General features: G+C 41.3%; 2 protein-coding genes across 4 annotated transcripts; both read right to left on the bottom strand.

The window, feature by feature from the left end:
* Positions 1 to 364: 364 nt before the first annotated feature.
* Positions 365 to 6,723, bottom strand: cipcb (CLOCK-interacting pacemaker b). 2 transcript variants are annotated; one of them, XM_084000866.1, is made up of 4 exons: positions 6,391 to 6,722; positions 5,457 to 5,614; positions 5,206 to 5,363; positions 365 to 4,461 (listed from the first exon to the last, which is right to left on the bottom strand). In XM_084000866.1, the coding sequence occupies exons 2-4, from the start codon at positions 5,551 to 5,553 to the stop codon at positions 3,517 to 3,519; spliced, it is 1,200 nt and encodes a 399-aa protein (XP_083856992.1). In that variant the 5' UTR covers positions 5,554 to 5,614; positions 6,391 to 6,722; the 3' UTR covers positions 365 to 3,516. The 2 variants fall into 2 exon arrangements, with proteins under 2 accessions (XP_083856992.1, XP_083856991.1); XM_084000865.1 differs by having other exon boundaries at positions 5,206 to 5,614; positions 6,391 to 6,723.
* Positions 6,724 to 7,818: 1,095 nt separating this feature from the next.
* Positions 7,819 to 16,879, bottom strand: LOC311007013 (vascular endothelial growth factor A-like). Of its 2 annotated transcripts, none has more exons than XM_084000092.1 (7): positions 16,782 to 16,879; positions 12,989 to 13,022; positions 12,701 to 12,897; positions 12,488 to 12,561; positions 12,362 to 12,391; positions 12,218 to 12,286; positions 7,819 to 8,147 (listed from the first exon to the last, which is right to left on the bottom strand). In XM_084000092.1, the coding sequence occupies exons 1-7, from the start codon at positions 16,848 to 16,850 to the stop codon at positions 8,111 to 8,113; spliced, it is 510 nt and encodes a 169-aa protein (XP_083856218.1). In that variant the 5' UTR covers positions 16,851 to 16,879; the 3' UTR covers positions 7,819 to 8,110. The 2 variants fall into 2 exon arrangements, with proteins under 2 accessions (XP_083856218.1, XP_083856219.1); XM_084000093.1 differs by having other exon boundaries at positions 12,218 to 12,283.
* Positions 16,880 to 17,100: the final 221 nt, after the last annotated feature.

Raw genomic sequence — 17,100 nt, 5'->3', positions numbered from 1 at the left:
ACTTCTGTTGAATAAACAGTGAATCAGTGTTGTGGTGCTATCTTCGGCTAAAATGTCACCAACCTTTTTGATATTTTAGTACCATATTTATCCCACTGGCAGTGAAACAGGTTCAAAATAGCAAGATATAATTCCAGGGGAAGGCCATCAAATCAATTTTTGAGATTTAAGGACTTGCGCATCAATTCCAAAAAATAATTTAAAAAAAATCTATCATCATTTGTTTGCTGTAAGCTATGACAGTAAAAAAAAAAAAAAAAAAAAGAGGAAGAAGAAAGAATTAAATTACAAATGTAGATTAAAAGTTTTACACACTTGTCAGAAACTCATGATGTAGGAATTTCACTTATTGCTGAGACTTCTTTTTCTGATATTTTGAAAAACATGCATCATTAACATATGAGTATAAAAAGCACATTTAGGCTACTTCAAAAATGTATTGTGGCTCTACTGAACATACCCTGGATGAAAATATTATAGTACATTCAATGTGGTTTTTTTTGTTTTGTTTGTCTTTATCTTGGTGGAGTAGAGATGTCCACGTTGTCAGTGTGACAGGGCCTCAACAGCTTGGTAGTTTTGGTCACAGTCAATGTGGATAGTTCACCTACAAAGTTTTTTTTATAGTGTTATACAATTATTAAATAAACAGGAAGTAGAACAGCTGAATTGTTGAACCAACTAATAACCACTTGAAATGTACTAACTTTCTAAAGGTGGACTATCCAAATCAAGTGTTATACCTTAGTTTTTATGAAGGCTGCTGGAAACGTGTCTGTGTAAACTCAGACAGTCCTACTGTATTAGCCTGAAACTCATATTCGTTATAATATTGAAACCTAAGGAAAAGTAGAAAACAAGCATCCTTATAACCCTAAATCATTCAGTATCACTAATCTTACTCAAGTACAAATTGGAGCAGTAGAGGTCAGGAGAACAGATGTGATCCCTGAACCACCACAAAGCAAACCAAAAGTATGAAATCTATAACAAAGTGGAGCTGTGAATGTTGTTTACAACACCGTGAGATGAGGAGCTACTGTGCAAGAAAAAAAAAAAAGCCTCTGCAACAAAAGAGAACCAAAGACTTCAAAGGTCAAATTTTGCAGTGGGACGCTGAATACGGCGCAGTGTTGCCAACAGTGGAGCTGCTGCACTGCAGAGGAGAAAGTCAGGAGTATCGACGATGACCTGAGACTCCTTCAGCGCAACCTCAAAGTACCAAATGCAGGACTGAACGGTAAACACAGCACGGTCTTCCAGCAGCACGATGACCACAAACACACAGCCAGTCACCTCAAAACTAAAACACAAGAGATCTTCAACCAAAGTTCATTTACAAAAGACGCCAAATGTCTCAGTTTATGTGACAAAGACCTTCAAACACACATGTATTATTTTTTACAGAACACACCCTTACAACAGCATTTAAAAAAAGTATTTATGTTCAGATGTACAGGGGTTAAGATGGCAAAAGTCGACTAGGACATATCCCATCCTTGACATGTTCCTAGTGAGCCATTCTAAGTCAACATAAGCACGGCAATTACATATTTGTCACAGAGGATTTTAACTGAATAAACCAATTACTGTATACAAATGTGTTTTTAATACTGAGAAACTGCTAGAAATAACATCTGATGATAGAAATGTTAGGCATTGCTTTACTATTGGGGTAGTATGTATACATGGGTAGTGTGCTTATAATGACTCACAATGCACTTCAAGTAACTTGAAAACAGAAGACTTGAGCTACCATAGCTGCCATTTAGATCCACACAGAAAATTGCTTCAGAGCTACTCTTACATTATTTTTTAGTGCAAATGCAAATCTCTGTGACATGTACAGGGTTTGGATATTAAGGCCATAATTTAGAACCATACAAAAAGATCATTAATAATAATAATAATAATAATAACAAAGCATCACAAAACTACACTGACAACTATAGTCCTAATTTTGATGTTGTAGCTGTTTACAGAATAAAAATGAAGGACCAAGGAGCGTAACAGGCCTAAAGCTGATGCACAATAACTGGTCTTCATCGAGTAACCTGACTTAATGGATGTCATAGTGGAAAGAAAAATGTTCACACAAATATTTCATACACTTCAAATTAAATTACATCCATGTAATTGTAAAAACACGCACACACAAATGAAGGAATTCATACACAAGTCACTGATAAATATGCTTGAGCTACAGGAAGCACCCTTTACACAGGGATGTCATCAGGGAAGCATCTAATTGGCTGTAGCCTTTTCAGCCAGTTCGCCCTGTATTACAGCTGCCATCAACATGATGGGAATGCTAAACTGGAAACCGCCAAAGTTTTCACATCGAGTTTTAAAACACAGCAGGGACTGAAGAGACACTTTAGGCACGTGATTATCTGTCTGGAGATGCTGACTGGCCTGAACACATTCACTGTGACATGAGAACATTTCCATGAGCCTGTCAAAATAAGACATTTCACATGAATGGCAACTGCTGCATGAAGTTGTTTAGACTATGTACACACCTACTGATTGTTAACTAGATGTTTGTTAAGCGATATATCAGTACCAGTGGAACGCAGCTTAAAGAAATACCATGAATTACCAAGGAGTCATTTCATTGTCACCACAATATTTAGTATTTTTAGTTTTAGATGAAAATGCCTTGCACTGTGTTAAAGTTGAAATATCCAGTATTAGTGGTTTTAATGGAGCTTTCTCTGTATTGTACATTTGGTATAAAGAAAAAAAAGTTAATCCCTTCATGCCTTAGATCTAAATCTGTCGGGGTGTTGATTGCCAATGTGCAAAAGATTTCTGTGCAGCAGAGTCAGTTTCAATGGAAGAGATCTAGTCAGGTTGTACATGGCGGGGAAGCGTGCTGAGGTTTTGGCCTTGTTGGACCATTGGTCCCTTACACACCAAGTTTAGAAACCATTATATGTGTAGCTGACCGTGACCATTTTTCATAGTTATTGTATTGTGTCCTTAAATGATGGCGTAAGTCCAACTATTACTTTGACAGTTTTGACAAATAAACTTGCAGAAAGACTTATGCAGCAATTCTTTAGCTATTTGTTCATCTTTACAGTTTCCTCAAACTATAATATTGCTGCTGATGCTGATATTGCAAGTTCATAAAACAACAAATATTTCATTATTTAACAAATTATCATAATGTTCTCTTTCAGGTGCAGAATCTAGGTGCATGGTGATGGCCGCCAGCTACAGCCTTACACTATAAGTTCGAGTGCAAGGAGAAGACAAGAGGCATAAAATGTCTTTATCTGCACCAAATGTTAGAAGCTGGCTTGGTGTGTCAGGGCCCGAAGGCAGACAACAGCCAAAATGTAGGCCACAGCTCCCTGTCTGTGAGCGAGTCTAGGGGTGGGTGTGTGTGAGTGTGGAGTGGAGCACATTACTTTCGGTCCATCTGTCCCTGTACGCTCCAAACCCCCAACCCCGGTTTTCCTTTCCCCATCTGAATCTAAAGGCTTATTGTCTAGCACTAGTCTAGGTTTAATCTTCCTTTAAGCTGGTGTGATCAGCTCTCTCCTTCTCTTTTTCCCGGTCTTCCTCCTGAAGGCTGGCCTGCAGCTTGACACAGATGCTCATGTCGCCGCTGCGCACAGCCTGGAGGAAGAGGTCCGTGTGCTCCTTTAGTTGGTCCAGGTCAGTCTGGGTGCGTCGGTTCTGCCTGAGAAGCTCCTTGGTGCGAAGCGTGATGTCTAGCAGGCCCGATTTGCTCAGGATGTTGTAGGTGTTGCAGAAGCGCTTCCTACGTGTATCTGCGTCACCGTCATTGGGGTCGGACTCTTCTTCTGAGCACTTCTCCATGATGCCCATCTGGGGAACGGGGAGTGTCTGGTTTTTGGAACCAGTGGTGTGAGTGAAAGAAAGGCAGGAGTTAAACTCTGACTGGCTGAGGGCTGGTGAAGGCCTCTCCCTGGCAGGACTACTGTTGGCGCTGGTTTCTGTTGAGGGGAAAGAAAGTCTGTTGTGGAGAAGAGGGGACATGGTGCCAGGGCTACCAGGAAGACTGGTAGCTGAGCTGGAGCTATTAGCGCTGCTGCACAGACTTCTTGGCTGTTTCTCTCTGTGGCCACGGTGGTGGTTGGTGCTACTTCTCTTTGATCCTGAAGAGGAGGAGCTATAAGAGGAGGAGGAGGAGAAGGATGAGGAGGAGGACGAGGAGGAGGAAGATGATAAGGAAGCCGTTCCTCTGCCAGAAGAACTGGAGCTGTCTCCAGGATGTGGAGCAATCTTGGGGTAGGATTTCAGGATTGGAAGATACTTCTTAGGGCGTCTGTGTCTGGAGCTAGCCTGTTTGGAGGCTTGACGAGAAACCACAGGCTGGAGAAAGACCACCTGGGGCTGCTGGACCACCGGCTGGACCACGGGCTGAACCACCTCCACCGTGGGACTAAACCCCCAGGGTTTCAGAGCCGGGGGATTGTCTCCAGGCTGCAAAAGCAACAGAAGCAAAATTTAGAGCTTTGAAAGGCCACACCCATGGGCCACATTTACTTACATACATAAACCTATAAAATGTCAACTTTACAGCGACATTAAACACATATTGGTTTTTTTTGTACTCATAGTCCCAGAACTGATATAATCCAAAAAAATAAAGAGAACATAAATTAGCTTGAGACCCAAACTAACCCAGCTACAGTTCTACTTGAAAAAAAAAGGCCAATTAGAAAGTTTCATTAACTCAGTTTGTAAGCCTAATTTTAAAAAAGTCTCATACTAGAAAAAGCAATACAGCTGAAATTAACAAATTAAACATACGTATTTATTATTTACTGTTAATTTAATGCTTAACTGTTTTGACTGATTAAACTGTTAAATCCTGTATAAAAAATGTACAATATATATTTACATCATCAGATACAATGTTTTGTTTTTTTCCCTTTTTTTCACCCCACAAAGTAAGTGCAAACAGACACAAAGTCACTTATACATTTTCAGGGAGGTAACAATCTTTTTTCTCATAAAATCTAAGTGATTTTTGAGCTCTGCTGTTCATCAAGAAGTAGTCTTGACCTTATGTGAACCGTCAGTATTATGATGTCACATTACAGTCTTTGGGCTGTGAAGACACTGGACCATAACTTCCCCAATTATAGCACTGCCTGGCGTTAAAAGACAGAGGAACTCTGAAACTCTAAATCATCTTTTTAGATGTGGGGTTTTGCTGTGTACCTGCTTCAGGAGGACGTTGTTCATGATGATCATGGGAGAAAGGTTCGAGTAGGAGCCTCCCACCACAGCCAGCTGAGAGCCTGAGGTCTGCGGTCCCTGCTTTACAACAGGGCGGGGTGAATCCTCTGAGTCTGTGATGTCCATAACTGAGCTTGCATCTATAGGCGAAGAGGAAGAGTAACTGTAAGCATCAGCTGTGTAACACTTGATAATGAAAGTAAATTGATACTGTGGCAAGAGAAAGGTCGAACCTGAGAATCCAGAGTCTCTCTCTGAGTCTCTAGACTTCATGATACGTGGTCTGCCGGCTGCCCTGGAGTGGCTCTCTGCCTTCCTCTTGGTGCTCATCTTTCCTGCTGTAATGTCCTTGGCTCCACACGCTCTCACACCTGCATCAGCACATAAAAGACTACATTTTGTTAATCACACACGATTAAGCAGAAGCTCTTCATGTCAACAACAAAATATGGAGTCGTGTACAGATGGCGTGGATCAAAGTGGAAGCTCAATTTCAGTCTTAAACCGCTTCAATAGACTAATAATAAGATACAACTGTTTTTGCAACACATTTTGATATGTTTATCCTAATTTGCATTTTCGATTAGTGTTGGTCACCATGTTGCTTGAGATCTTACGAGTGTGAGATAAAACACATTTCGTCCTCTTGTTGTCACATTTAGCTGGTTTATCAGACTAAGGTTACTGCAGTCTGGTGAGGACTGACCACCGAGAGCCAACAAAGTTTAATAACGGATCACAGTTTATCCATCATCCTCCACTAGTAACGTTATACCACGACTAATGTAACAGCAACAACAGCCATGTAATAACGTTACCGATATTAAACTATTAGTTAAGTTAGCCTAAACACATAATGCAATGTAATGCAATTGTTATTCTATAAAATTAAAGATTAGTGGTTATTCTGATTAAATATGTTAATGACATATTTGGGTGTATAATTTGGTAGCTAATTGATGGAGCTATGTTAGCTAAAAGCGACCGAGCACTTAGGAAAGCAAACAAGACGGATGCACAGTTTAAATTAGCACTTTCGTTAGCTTCGTTGTGCACGGACACAATGAAAACAAGGCTGACGTTTTGACCGCGAACTAACAACATAAAGTAACGTTACACAGCAGATTACAAAAACAAAAACGCAATGAAACTGCAGAGTATGCTTACTTGGTCCTGGGTGCTGGGGGACAGGAGCTCGGCGGTGGTCAGTCTGCTGTGTGTCTGTATCGTCTTGTCTCCGGTGTGGCCGTTGCTGCCGTTGCTGCTGCTGGGCTCCGCTGACTGGAACTCTGTGTTCCACGGTACTATACACGAGACCTGCCGCCCCTCCCCTGTCTGCTCGGTCACATGCGGAGCACGGTGGCAACAACCGTTCACGGTTGCAGTTTAATTGTCCTCTGCGACAGTTTTAACGGTAAAATTGGTTACCGACAGCCCGTGGGTCTCTGTTCACCCACCGACAATTGTTCCTGAACGGCGAAAAATGCAATGTACAGGATATTCGTTAAAGTCTTTCTTGCCAAATTTGGTGTCCGGGGGCGTGGTCTCGTCTGGAGTACCAGACACGTCACGACTACGCTTGGTCAGCTGCTTCGTTTCCTGGCTTCTGATTGGCCGGCGAAGCCAGCAGCTGAAAAACGTGACCGCTGCTAGATGTGTGGCAAGTTAAGGACATTGTGTTCGCTGTGCAGCGGGAAGGTGTTGTCTGGTGTACTGTACAGTAGTGCAGGCATCTCAAATGTACCGTCGGGGGAATCCGGTGACGTGACGTTTCGAGCGTAATGTTCTGGTGTATTACATAATAGCTGGGTTGGCCTGCAGCTAACCCAAGCTCAGCAAGTCACCATGCATGTTTGAAGAAGTAAACACAACACTGCCCCTCAGAACAAAACGTACTCACGTGCAGTTACACTGCGTATGGAAGATGAAGTGGCAACGTTTCTGTTTGAAGTGAGCACACATGCCCAGGGTGAGAGGACAACAACTGTACAACAGGCAGCAGAATATACTTTTTCATGAGCTGCAAGAAAATGCTGGGTTAGAAAGTTTAAAAAGTAAAATGTAACCTACACCGCTCTGCACCCCTGAAGAAGATTAAACCAGAATAAAATGTTGACTATGAATAAGTCATAAGTCTTATGGCTGCTAACTTTTTTTTTTTTAATCAATTCAAATGGTTGTAAAGTCTGATCCTGCTGATTTGTTTTGGTGTTAAATCATCCTCCATCATCTCACCTGTGTAGGCTACTGTATGTGAAAGGCTGTGAATGCAACATGAATCAACAGTATAACCCCTTGTGCTTTGTTACAATGTGCTTACTACAGAGCAATGCTAGATAAAGAGAACACTGTGGCCTCACATGTTACAAACTCTAATGGTCTACAAATGCAAATGTAGATAGCACAGAGGTTCCTTGTATTTGGGGTGTATTTTTATTTCATGAACTTATCATGACCCAGATTAGACACAGAGTGGATTCAGAGTTCATCACTTAGGCTACACACACATAAAGTGACAGGAAAGCATTGGTTTCATTACAATCATACATGATGTCATGAAGAAGGTCTGGACGTTAATCAGTAAAACACCTCCGGATGATCAGACGCTTTAATCCTTTCCCCTAACAACTGATGAGCTCAAAGCATTACAACCATTACCTCTCATTCATGCTCTCCTGTTTATTTTTAACATCTTAAACAAAGGCAGCAAGATTTTTTAAAGACCAGAATTTACATTTAAGTTAATTTAAAACCGCAGTCTTAAGGCAAATGTGTTTGCAGATATGGTTGTTTACTTTGATACTGCAATTTATAAAAAAAAAATGAAAAATGTTGCTCAGCGCACCACAGTCACTCATCCTAATTTAACTTTGCACAGATGTGTGAATCAGTGAAGATTTATCTTGTTCTGAGGAAACTGGCACCTGGAAAGACAGAAATAAACAGTCACAGAAATTCAGCATCTTCTACATGAACAACAGTCTTGTCTTCATGAGCTACAGTTCCATTGACCCTCACCAACAGAGCTGACACAAGACCTTACAGAGTAAAGGTACAAAACTTAATCAGACTGGAATAACTGGTTTCTGGATGTCATGGTCTTTCTTGAATGTGGCGCCGTGCCAAGAGGAAATCTAAACAGGTTTGAATGGTTCTAGGTAAATGTACAACTACTTCCAAAACACACATGGGACCCACTAATGTGCTAAAATGCATTCTATACACTACACAGTGATAACTTTAACACTTATGGATAGATTATACTGTAGAACAGGGGCCGTATTTATCAAGCGTCTTAGAGCGCCATTTTAGTATTAAATGCTGAGAATTTGTGGAATTTAGTCCTACTCTCAAACTTAAGAATAAAGGCTATTTATCAACTTTCTCAAGTCTAAGAATCACTCCTACTCCCCAGATATAGAGACCTCGAGAGGTGTCTTAAGTGGTTAGGATTTGCCAGCAGGGGATGGCACTGAGGAGAGAGAGATGTGCGTTTACCTTCTGGGAGTGAAAGGTCTTTGTTCTGGCATTGTTTGATGACGAGCAGTTGATCAAACGATATCGTTTGGACAGATCGGGTATCATCCTTGTCACAGATTTGATAAGAGACATCATCTCACCAACAATGTAACGCTGAATTAATGAATTGGAAAGATTAGGAACATTTATTTTTGATTCATTCCCAATTCCCAATGTATATATCTTGTATTATTTTGTAGATTATTGTCAAAATACGGTTGAATATACTGTACACTCCTATTGGCCATTTAACTATTCACTGAGATATTTCCATATTCTTAGATAAACAACGATTGGTCATTCCTATAAATTTGGAAGTGACGTCATCTAAAATTCCATTTACAGCACATATACTGTCGTTACTCAGCTCTCAGACCGACACTTAAGATTCAGTCCTACTTTGCTAAAAATGTGAGTAAGGCTACGCTTGATAACTAACTTTTAAGTGCAGCTTTCAGCGAAGAATTTTTTTTATTCGTAAGTCGACTCTTAGCAGCGTTGTTAGGAGTCATTCTAAGAAGCTTGATAAATATGATCCCAGGTAGCCTATTTATGGCACAGGTTCAGGGTCCCATGGGGTCAGTGGTCCCAAAGCGTCTGTGTGAAGAGGTATTTCTAATTGTAGAGTGTCCCAGTAAACAAACAGTCAATGTAACATCCACAGGTTTATGTTTTCTGTCTGCTTTTTCACTGTCAACATCAAACAAGGTTGTCACAAGAATGAAGCCTTCATAACAAGATGAAATTGAGTGTTTATCCTACAGATTTTAAAACTCCCGTTTAGTTTACATTCAGCACTGGTGTCATTCAATTTGGCCCCTGAGAGTCAGCTGGAAGAAATCAAGAACTCTGCGACTGTGTGGCCCTTTGACCACTAAGTAGAGGGTGGAGGTCTTAGAGATAAAACTATGGTTTACAAAGGAAAGGGAGTCAAGGAGAGTCATGGTGCATCATTAGTATTGTTTGACCAGGCCACAGCCACACAACTGCCACACATGTTGCTACACAGTTGATAACACGTGCTGGGGAAATCCTGCAGACCACCACCAAACACAATCTTCTCCTAAACATCAAGTCCATAGTCTGGCATTTAGGGGCTGATTTGTCAGATGGATTCTTTTTTCACCTCTGCTGGGGCTGCTGGATAAGACATTAATAAGATAAGACTCATTCTCTGTCTCTGCTTCTTAAGAGAAGAGCTAAAAGTTAATGTGCTGCAAAGACTGAGCCAAAAGTGACATTTCCAATACTGATAATAGGGTGAAGGCTTAAGCAGCAACACGCCTGCTGCTTCCAAAGTGATGGAAGATAAAATTCACAGCCTGTTCAAAATGAATTGTGTAGCCTATGTATGTTCCCATGCCGAACTGGTGAAGGGATGGCAACACAGAAGGGACATCTCATACTGAAAAAGACATAAATCACACTGAGGCTGCATGCTGGAGTCTCAAGTTAACATTAACTTAATTTAGTAATGCATTTTTTTTTTCTCAGACTGTAAAGTTTGTCCTTCAACACTAGCTTCAGTGTACTTCCACAATAAGCTGATTATGTTTGCAGACACATTTTTATCTGTTTCACCCCTTTGTCTAGATTAAAAGTGTTTTTTCACCATCCTTCCCAGACTACTCCCAGAGTATAAATCTTAAAATGTCATCTTGTTGTTTCAGTGTGTAATAAGAAATAAAGAGGGGATGGCAATGTGAGTATTATTTTAAGATAAGCGTGAGAAATGTGAAGCTATCCTGATTTGACATCACACTTTCATAAACTTAAAGAAAGACTTTTTATTATCTATGTGACCTCCTGCCCAGACTGTTATTATTTCCTATCTTATTTTGAAATAACTTACCTTGTGCTGTGTGTCTGTTAGTTGTTTCACTTCCTACTCTTGTATCTTTCCAGCCCCACCCCAGGCCGTTTCACCCCTCCCCAATTCCCCTGGTATTTACCTTTCCCTCCCTCTGTCTGCTCCTTGTACATGTGTCATCTGATTTTGCGTCTGGGCTTTTGGCCTATGTACCAAAGTTGTTGTTTTTTTTCCTGTTACTGGTCCCTTCCATACAAGTATTTACAATGTAGCCCAGCAAAACACAAGATAAAAGGTCCTAGACACAAAATAATGAAAGCCACAAATATAAGAATGAACAAAAACCTTAACAATTATCAAAACTAAAAATAAGGATGTACAGATCAGTTGAAACAGGAGCATCTGGAAGTAAAATGTGATGAAATTAAAGATTTTAAATACCCTAAAGATAAAAGTGAAGAAAGTCTGAGTATTCTACACATTATTCACCTTTCCACTGATCTTTTTTTCCTCTCTGTCTGCCCTGATCACATTATTACATGTGAAACAGATAATGCTAAACAGCGTTACAGCAGACCACCAAGGATGAGATATTCTGATGATGGTCTCCTGCTCCGAATGTCCTGGATCATTCCCATAATGCATCTGGATAGCATTGCTCACGACCTACATTTTCCAAATCCCACACTTCTGGTCTCTCACCGGGACTGGCAGTTATAAGCTTGGTGATAATCCTGATGACATCACGGGGGTCATTCTCACTGACTTCACAAAACTTCATCTAAAGACTTTTTTACAACCATCCACAGGCTGCGTGGAATGTCTTACTGATAAGTCAATTAGCTATACCTTGGTTTTTCACCTTTTATTTTGGACATCTCGTTCTTTTCAGCAATGTTCCCGTTGTTCTACCATAATTCACAATTGGTTACACAACAATATCTGAGAGTGGGGGGAGGGGGCACAGAGAGTTGCAACCTTTTGACCTTTATGAGAAAAGAGACCACAGATAAACAAAATACCAAACTCACCACACACATAACTCAAGGTTGTGTCTGCAGAATGTGATGTGTGACATTGTTCTTTACAGTAAAGTACACACAGTGGGGTTTTCACTTGTGCATAAGGTAGACTCGGCTGCAGGCAGTCAGAGGTGAGTGTGAAAATGTGCAAATGTGAATAAAACGATGCGCTGTGACTGCACACGACTTGGTCTCCTGCCTCTAACCAGAACAAATCATGGTGATGATAAGATTTAATGCTGTAGCTCATTCCCTTTAGCTAATATTTCTACTTCTTCCTCCTCTTCCGCTATTTTTTGTTGTTGTTGTGTGTTGTTATTTTAAGACTAAACCTTTTCACTGGCAGTCCTTGGTTGAAGCTATCAGCAGCCTTGGATTATTGTGCAACAAATGCTCTGTGGCCTCACACAAAAACGCAAGCTCATCATAAGTGGTCGGTGGATTATAGGTCTGCCAGAGAAGAGCGACACAGCAGACAATATACTGTGGTATTGTTTAATCTCATCTGTCTTTGGTAGCCTGACAGACTGAGGGAAACAGTGATAAATGTAGCCATAAACATTCAAACATTATGAAACCATGCAGTGCATGTGTGTGTGTCTGTGTGTGTGAGAGCACCACAGGGGGGCAATAAATCTCTTACTTGCCACAACCGTTGGCTGTCTTCTTGTGTTTTCTCCTCCGGAGTTTATTCCTGATAGAATCACTGCTGCTGTGGAGGCAAAGCAGAGTGTGATGAGGACACTCGTGTGTTCACATCTAATAGATACAATATCCCTCTACTGACCTTTTATTTTTTTGAAGAATCTGACGGGGTCTAACAACAGGAGGGAGAGAAGAGCAGAAACGACTGATGTTAGCTGTGCAACAACAATCTAATACTATTAGAAATAATCATCTGTCTGTAATTTACCTGCAATCACATGACTGATGCTCCACAAATGTGAGTTCCACATGACTAGATATCACAGGAGCAATCCTCATCATCTGAGAAAAAAACAACAGGAGAAAACTGACACTGAATACTGGACCACATGTGCCAGTGTAAACACACAGTGCATTTTTTAACATCTTTTTTTTAACAGCTCCCTTTTCTCCTTTCTCCCTTTTCTCCTTCTTTTTACACCTGCAATGTGATGTTGCGTTCAAGGGTAGGATGGCACTCCAGGTGTTCATCTCCACAGCAACCGGCACATCTCTTCAGAGGGACACAAGCAGGCATGTAGATGTACCCCACTTCTCCTGGGAACTCCTGCTCCACATCCACCAGCTGCTCCATAGGGTGACATATGCTCTTTGCCCAAACCTCCTGGAACGTCATACCTGAAGGGACAAGTTGATTCTTTAATGACTATCTATACAAGATGTGGGAAAACCTGTTGAATGGGATGTGACAAAAAGTTACAGCCCTTGCCTTTAGGGAGACCCTCTCCTGGAGGGGGTGAAATCTGCAAAATACATGGGGAAAATTATATTTTTAGTGATCAATCCTTTAATTTCAGCTCAAAGCATCAATGTCAAACATGTCAAAAAACCTGCACACAATCAGGAAACTGTCTCAATGAGCATCACAAAACAGCAGTGGGTTCACTGAGCAGGTGCAGAGTGCCGTCTTGTGGCAGAGAAAAGGAAGTGCACACAGTCATCCTGTAAAAAAAAAAGACTGATGATTTCTCGGCTGTACCAATACGCCGCTGTTTACAGATCAGCAGAAATGCAGTAAGATGAGCCAGCCCACCAGGAAAAGTGCATATGTTTCTCAATTTGTTGTAATACTGGTGGGTTTATTATCACAAGAAGCAAAAACATTCGGAGTATGCAAAGAACAACAGTGAAGAAAGGCTGCTGCCCCATCTCATGGGAGTTTTATACACAATGAGCTCAGTTAAAACAAAGGCAGCACTGAAATGTGTCATGACACAGCAAAGTTCTCACAACCCTGTCTCCAAACTCACAATGGCAACGTTCCTGAATTTTTTAAACGACAAATCGAGCACAAACACAAGCGCACAGTTGATCTTGGCTCTTTTCTTTTCGCTCTCTGACTCCTCACCTCTCTGAGAGAGCTGATGATCTGATTCCAACACGCTGCCTGATAGCCTGGAGAGCAGGTTTTTACTGTGAGATTGTTATGTTTCCTCTAAGTGAGTTTGCACTTCTGCCAAACACAACACAAACCCAGAGACAGAGACTCCTTAGATGTACGCCATCGTCCAACAATAGAACCAGATGCATAATAACAGCTGTAAGAAGCATAATTCAAATGCAGGAACAATACAGTGTGACGGTGAAGAGCCTTCATGTTGGACAGAATGGGCTCCATGACAGACTGACAATGAGAGCTTCTGTCCTTGTCCTTTATGTCTTTTTCCTTTTGTTCCTCTAATTTTGGAACTTTCCAAAAACTTCCAAGTGAAACACACTGTCATTTTTCCAGACATTGATGTGGGTTCCTAATTTTTTCTGTTGAATTTATAGCCTTTATTAGACTGTGACAGAGGATGAAACAAAGACGTGTCCGGCCAGACTGGAACCAGACTCCATGGTGGTTCGCATCCCAACCTCATGGCAGGGGGGCAGCCCGTCTCGGATTATTAAAAATGATGATCTAACCAGAGACACTTGAACCGTCACACGTGGCTATTTCCATTCTTTGTGCTAGAGGTCGACTGTGCCAACAGGACATTTAATAAACTCTTGTTATGTTACCGTTTTGTTATTGTTCCTGCACTCTGATCACTGGTGGTTATTCATGCCCTCCACCTATTGCATACATCCTCTTCTAGATCTCTACACAGAAGGTTAAAGGGATAGTTCAACATTTTGGCAAATTGGCCCATTGCCATAATCCCTATAGTCTTTGGAGTAGGTTTGTTACCTTTAATTGTCGGTGCAAGCTATTTTTAGAACGGCGGAGCAGAGCCGCGAGCTGCTCAGGGCTACATTACAGAGGTTTCCCTTATCAAACTCATCAAATACACAGTCTAACTACTCCAAAACGCTTTCGTGGACAAGTTGTGACCTGCACATTCATCACGAGATAATAACGGAACGTTAGGAGACTGAGTTGTTTTTGAGGTAAATACAGACTGCTTGCTGAAAAACTGCCCCTGATGGGAACGCGCAGGTCGCAACTTGTCCACCAGAGCGTTTTGGAGTTGTTGGATTGTGTATTTAATGAGTTTGATGAGGGAAACCAAGAAATCCCATTAGCCTCCCTGGGGTAGCTCTGAATGTTGAACTATCGCTTTAAGATAACGCCACATTTATATTTAAACCTGGCTCATTAATGCTGCCTAGTAAACTAAATAGAAATCAACTACCTGCTACATTGTGGAAAGGGAGTTCTCTACAGCTGAGCTGCCTGCTTTGTCATGGTCTTTTCTATGGGAGGCATAATGTGGACAAAAAAAGGTTATTGTGAGTGAAACATATTCATGTTCTGACTCTGACTGAGCTGTCTGGAGCGTTTATGGGGTATCGGCCAATTAATCTGCTATTGGCTTTTTCCTGCTCCAAACTAGCCTTATCCTATCGACCTTTAAAAATCCATTATCAGTCAACCGCTACTTGCTACGTGCTACTCTGCATACCACAAGTACAAAGATATCCATTCATGATTGGATGCTGTGTCGGTTCAAATCTCCATAAAACAAACTAAGAACTTTGTTCATGAATGACATGAGCTCAGGATGGTGGGAAAAACACATTTCACAATATTTGGGGGCAACTTTAAACTGTTATTCTTGCAAACTGACCTTGCATCAGCAGCCCTGTAAGAGCTTTAGAAACAGATAATTGTGCACAGTGTATGAGAGCCACATTTAAAGATGCTACCTACTGAATTCAAACCCCATTAATGATCTCCCCATCATTCGCTAATGCATCCCTTCAAACACTGCAATGCATGTTCACTGTGCAGTCGGCTCCCTGCGGGGCGACACGCTGAATGTGTGTCAGATCTCATCGCTGCAGGAGGAAGCCACTGTGCAAAAGTGGAGTGGATTATTACATCCTCATCACAACCAAGGAGAACAGACCTGGAGCTACAGCAACTGACTACAGCCTCTTTATCTGTGCAGCTGTGTGCACCTCTGCATCTTCACCTGGATCAGGAACACACTGTAACCAGCTGTTTGAGTATCTGTTGTATATGGCATCTTGGTGGTGATTATTTACATGATTACTTTTTTACTTTTTTTTGTTTATTTCGTCAAAGTAAAAATTGAGCCCGAGTCAAATTTTGTTCCACCATTTAAGATCGGATTAAAAATTTGTCTGACTTATGATATAGTCCTGAGGTACACAGTGTGGACTTAAACCTCATAAGCAAAAATCAACTGTAAATCTATTAACTTTCAAATTAATACAAAAAAATGAACAGAAAAGATAGATAGATAGATAGATAGATAGATAGATAGATAGATAGATAGATAGATAGATAGATAGATAGATAGAATGCCTGTATTGTCCCATAGGGAAATTCATCTTCACACCCTGTCACTGATGAACATACAACACTGAGCCACATTAAAAAAAACTGAAACTTAAACAGAAACTTCAACTGAGACTCTATCTCAGATGAATTTCAAGAGCCAGCTAAGTGGATTTTATATCCAATAGGAGTATGACAGAGGTATAGCCTATACAATCTAAATTTGCACAGCAAGTTTTTCCACAGAGTCATCATCACACATCACACTCTCAGGTTGAGAATGCAGATGTGTCCTCATCTGGATCAGTCACACACTGTAACCAGCTGTTTGTGGTGGAGCAGATGTGTCCTCCTCTCACAGAGACACGAGGCTGAGGCAGCCTGACTCTGACTCTGCCATTTAAATGTGACGCCTCTCAGTCTCGCTGCATGTCTCACGTGAGGTGAGCTTACACTAATAGGAGTCACATTTGAAGTCGTGGAGAAAAGACAGTCTATAGCCTAGGGGGGGAAAGTAAACTTAAAGCTGTATTCTCCATTAGTGATTACATTTTTACTTCAATAAAAAAAATATCTCACCAAAAGATGTCAAAACTCCAGCAAGGTGATGCATTTTTTTTTCTTTTTTTGTTTAGCTCGTGTGCAATGATGAAACACCTTGGAGGTGTTCAGGGGCTACGTGCAAACCTGTTGTATAACGTGCAAAGTAGTCAAACATGTCGTGTTCTCGTCATCAGTGAGCCTGAGCCGGTGTGGTGTGGATGTGAGTTACCTGCGCAGGTACCAGCTGGAGCAGGAGAACCAATAGAAGCTGCGACAATCCCATGAAACTTTGCTCCATAGTGGCGGGAAGAAGTTCCCTCCTGTCCGGTCCACTCAGCCAGAAATAAATGAAAGAGTAAAAAAACAAAGAAAGAGAGATGTAGCAAGGAGAGAGAGAGAGAGAGAGAGAGAGAGAGAGAGAGAGAGAGAGAGAGAGAGAGAGAGAGAGAGAGAGAGAGAGAGAAGTGGTCAGAGCTTGGATTTGCGCGCCGTTCAGTTGTGCACGAGCGTACAGTAGGTGGGATGAGAAGCGCGCGCCAGTCTTTATG

This window comes from Trachurus trachurus (assembly GCF_905171665.1).
Source record: "Trachurus trachurus genome assembly, chromosome: 24".
In the NCBI taxonomy this organism is placed as follows: Eukaryota; Metazoa; Chordata; class Actinopteri; order Carangiformes; family Carangidae; genus Trachurus; species Trachurus trachurus.
The sequence above is the reverse complement of the archived record's forward strand: the minus strand, read 5'-3'. Positions and strand labels throughout refer to the sequence as shown.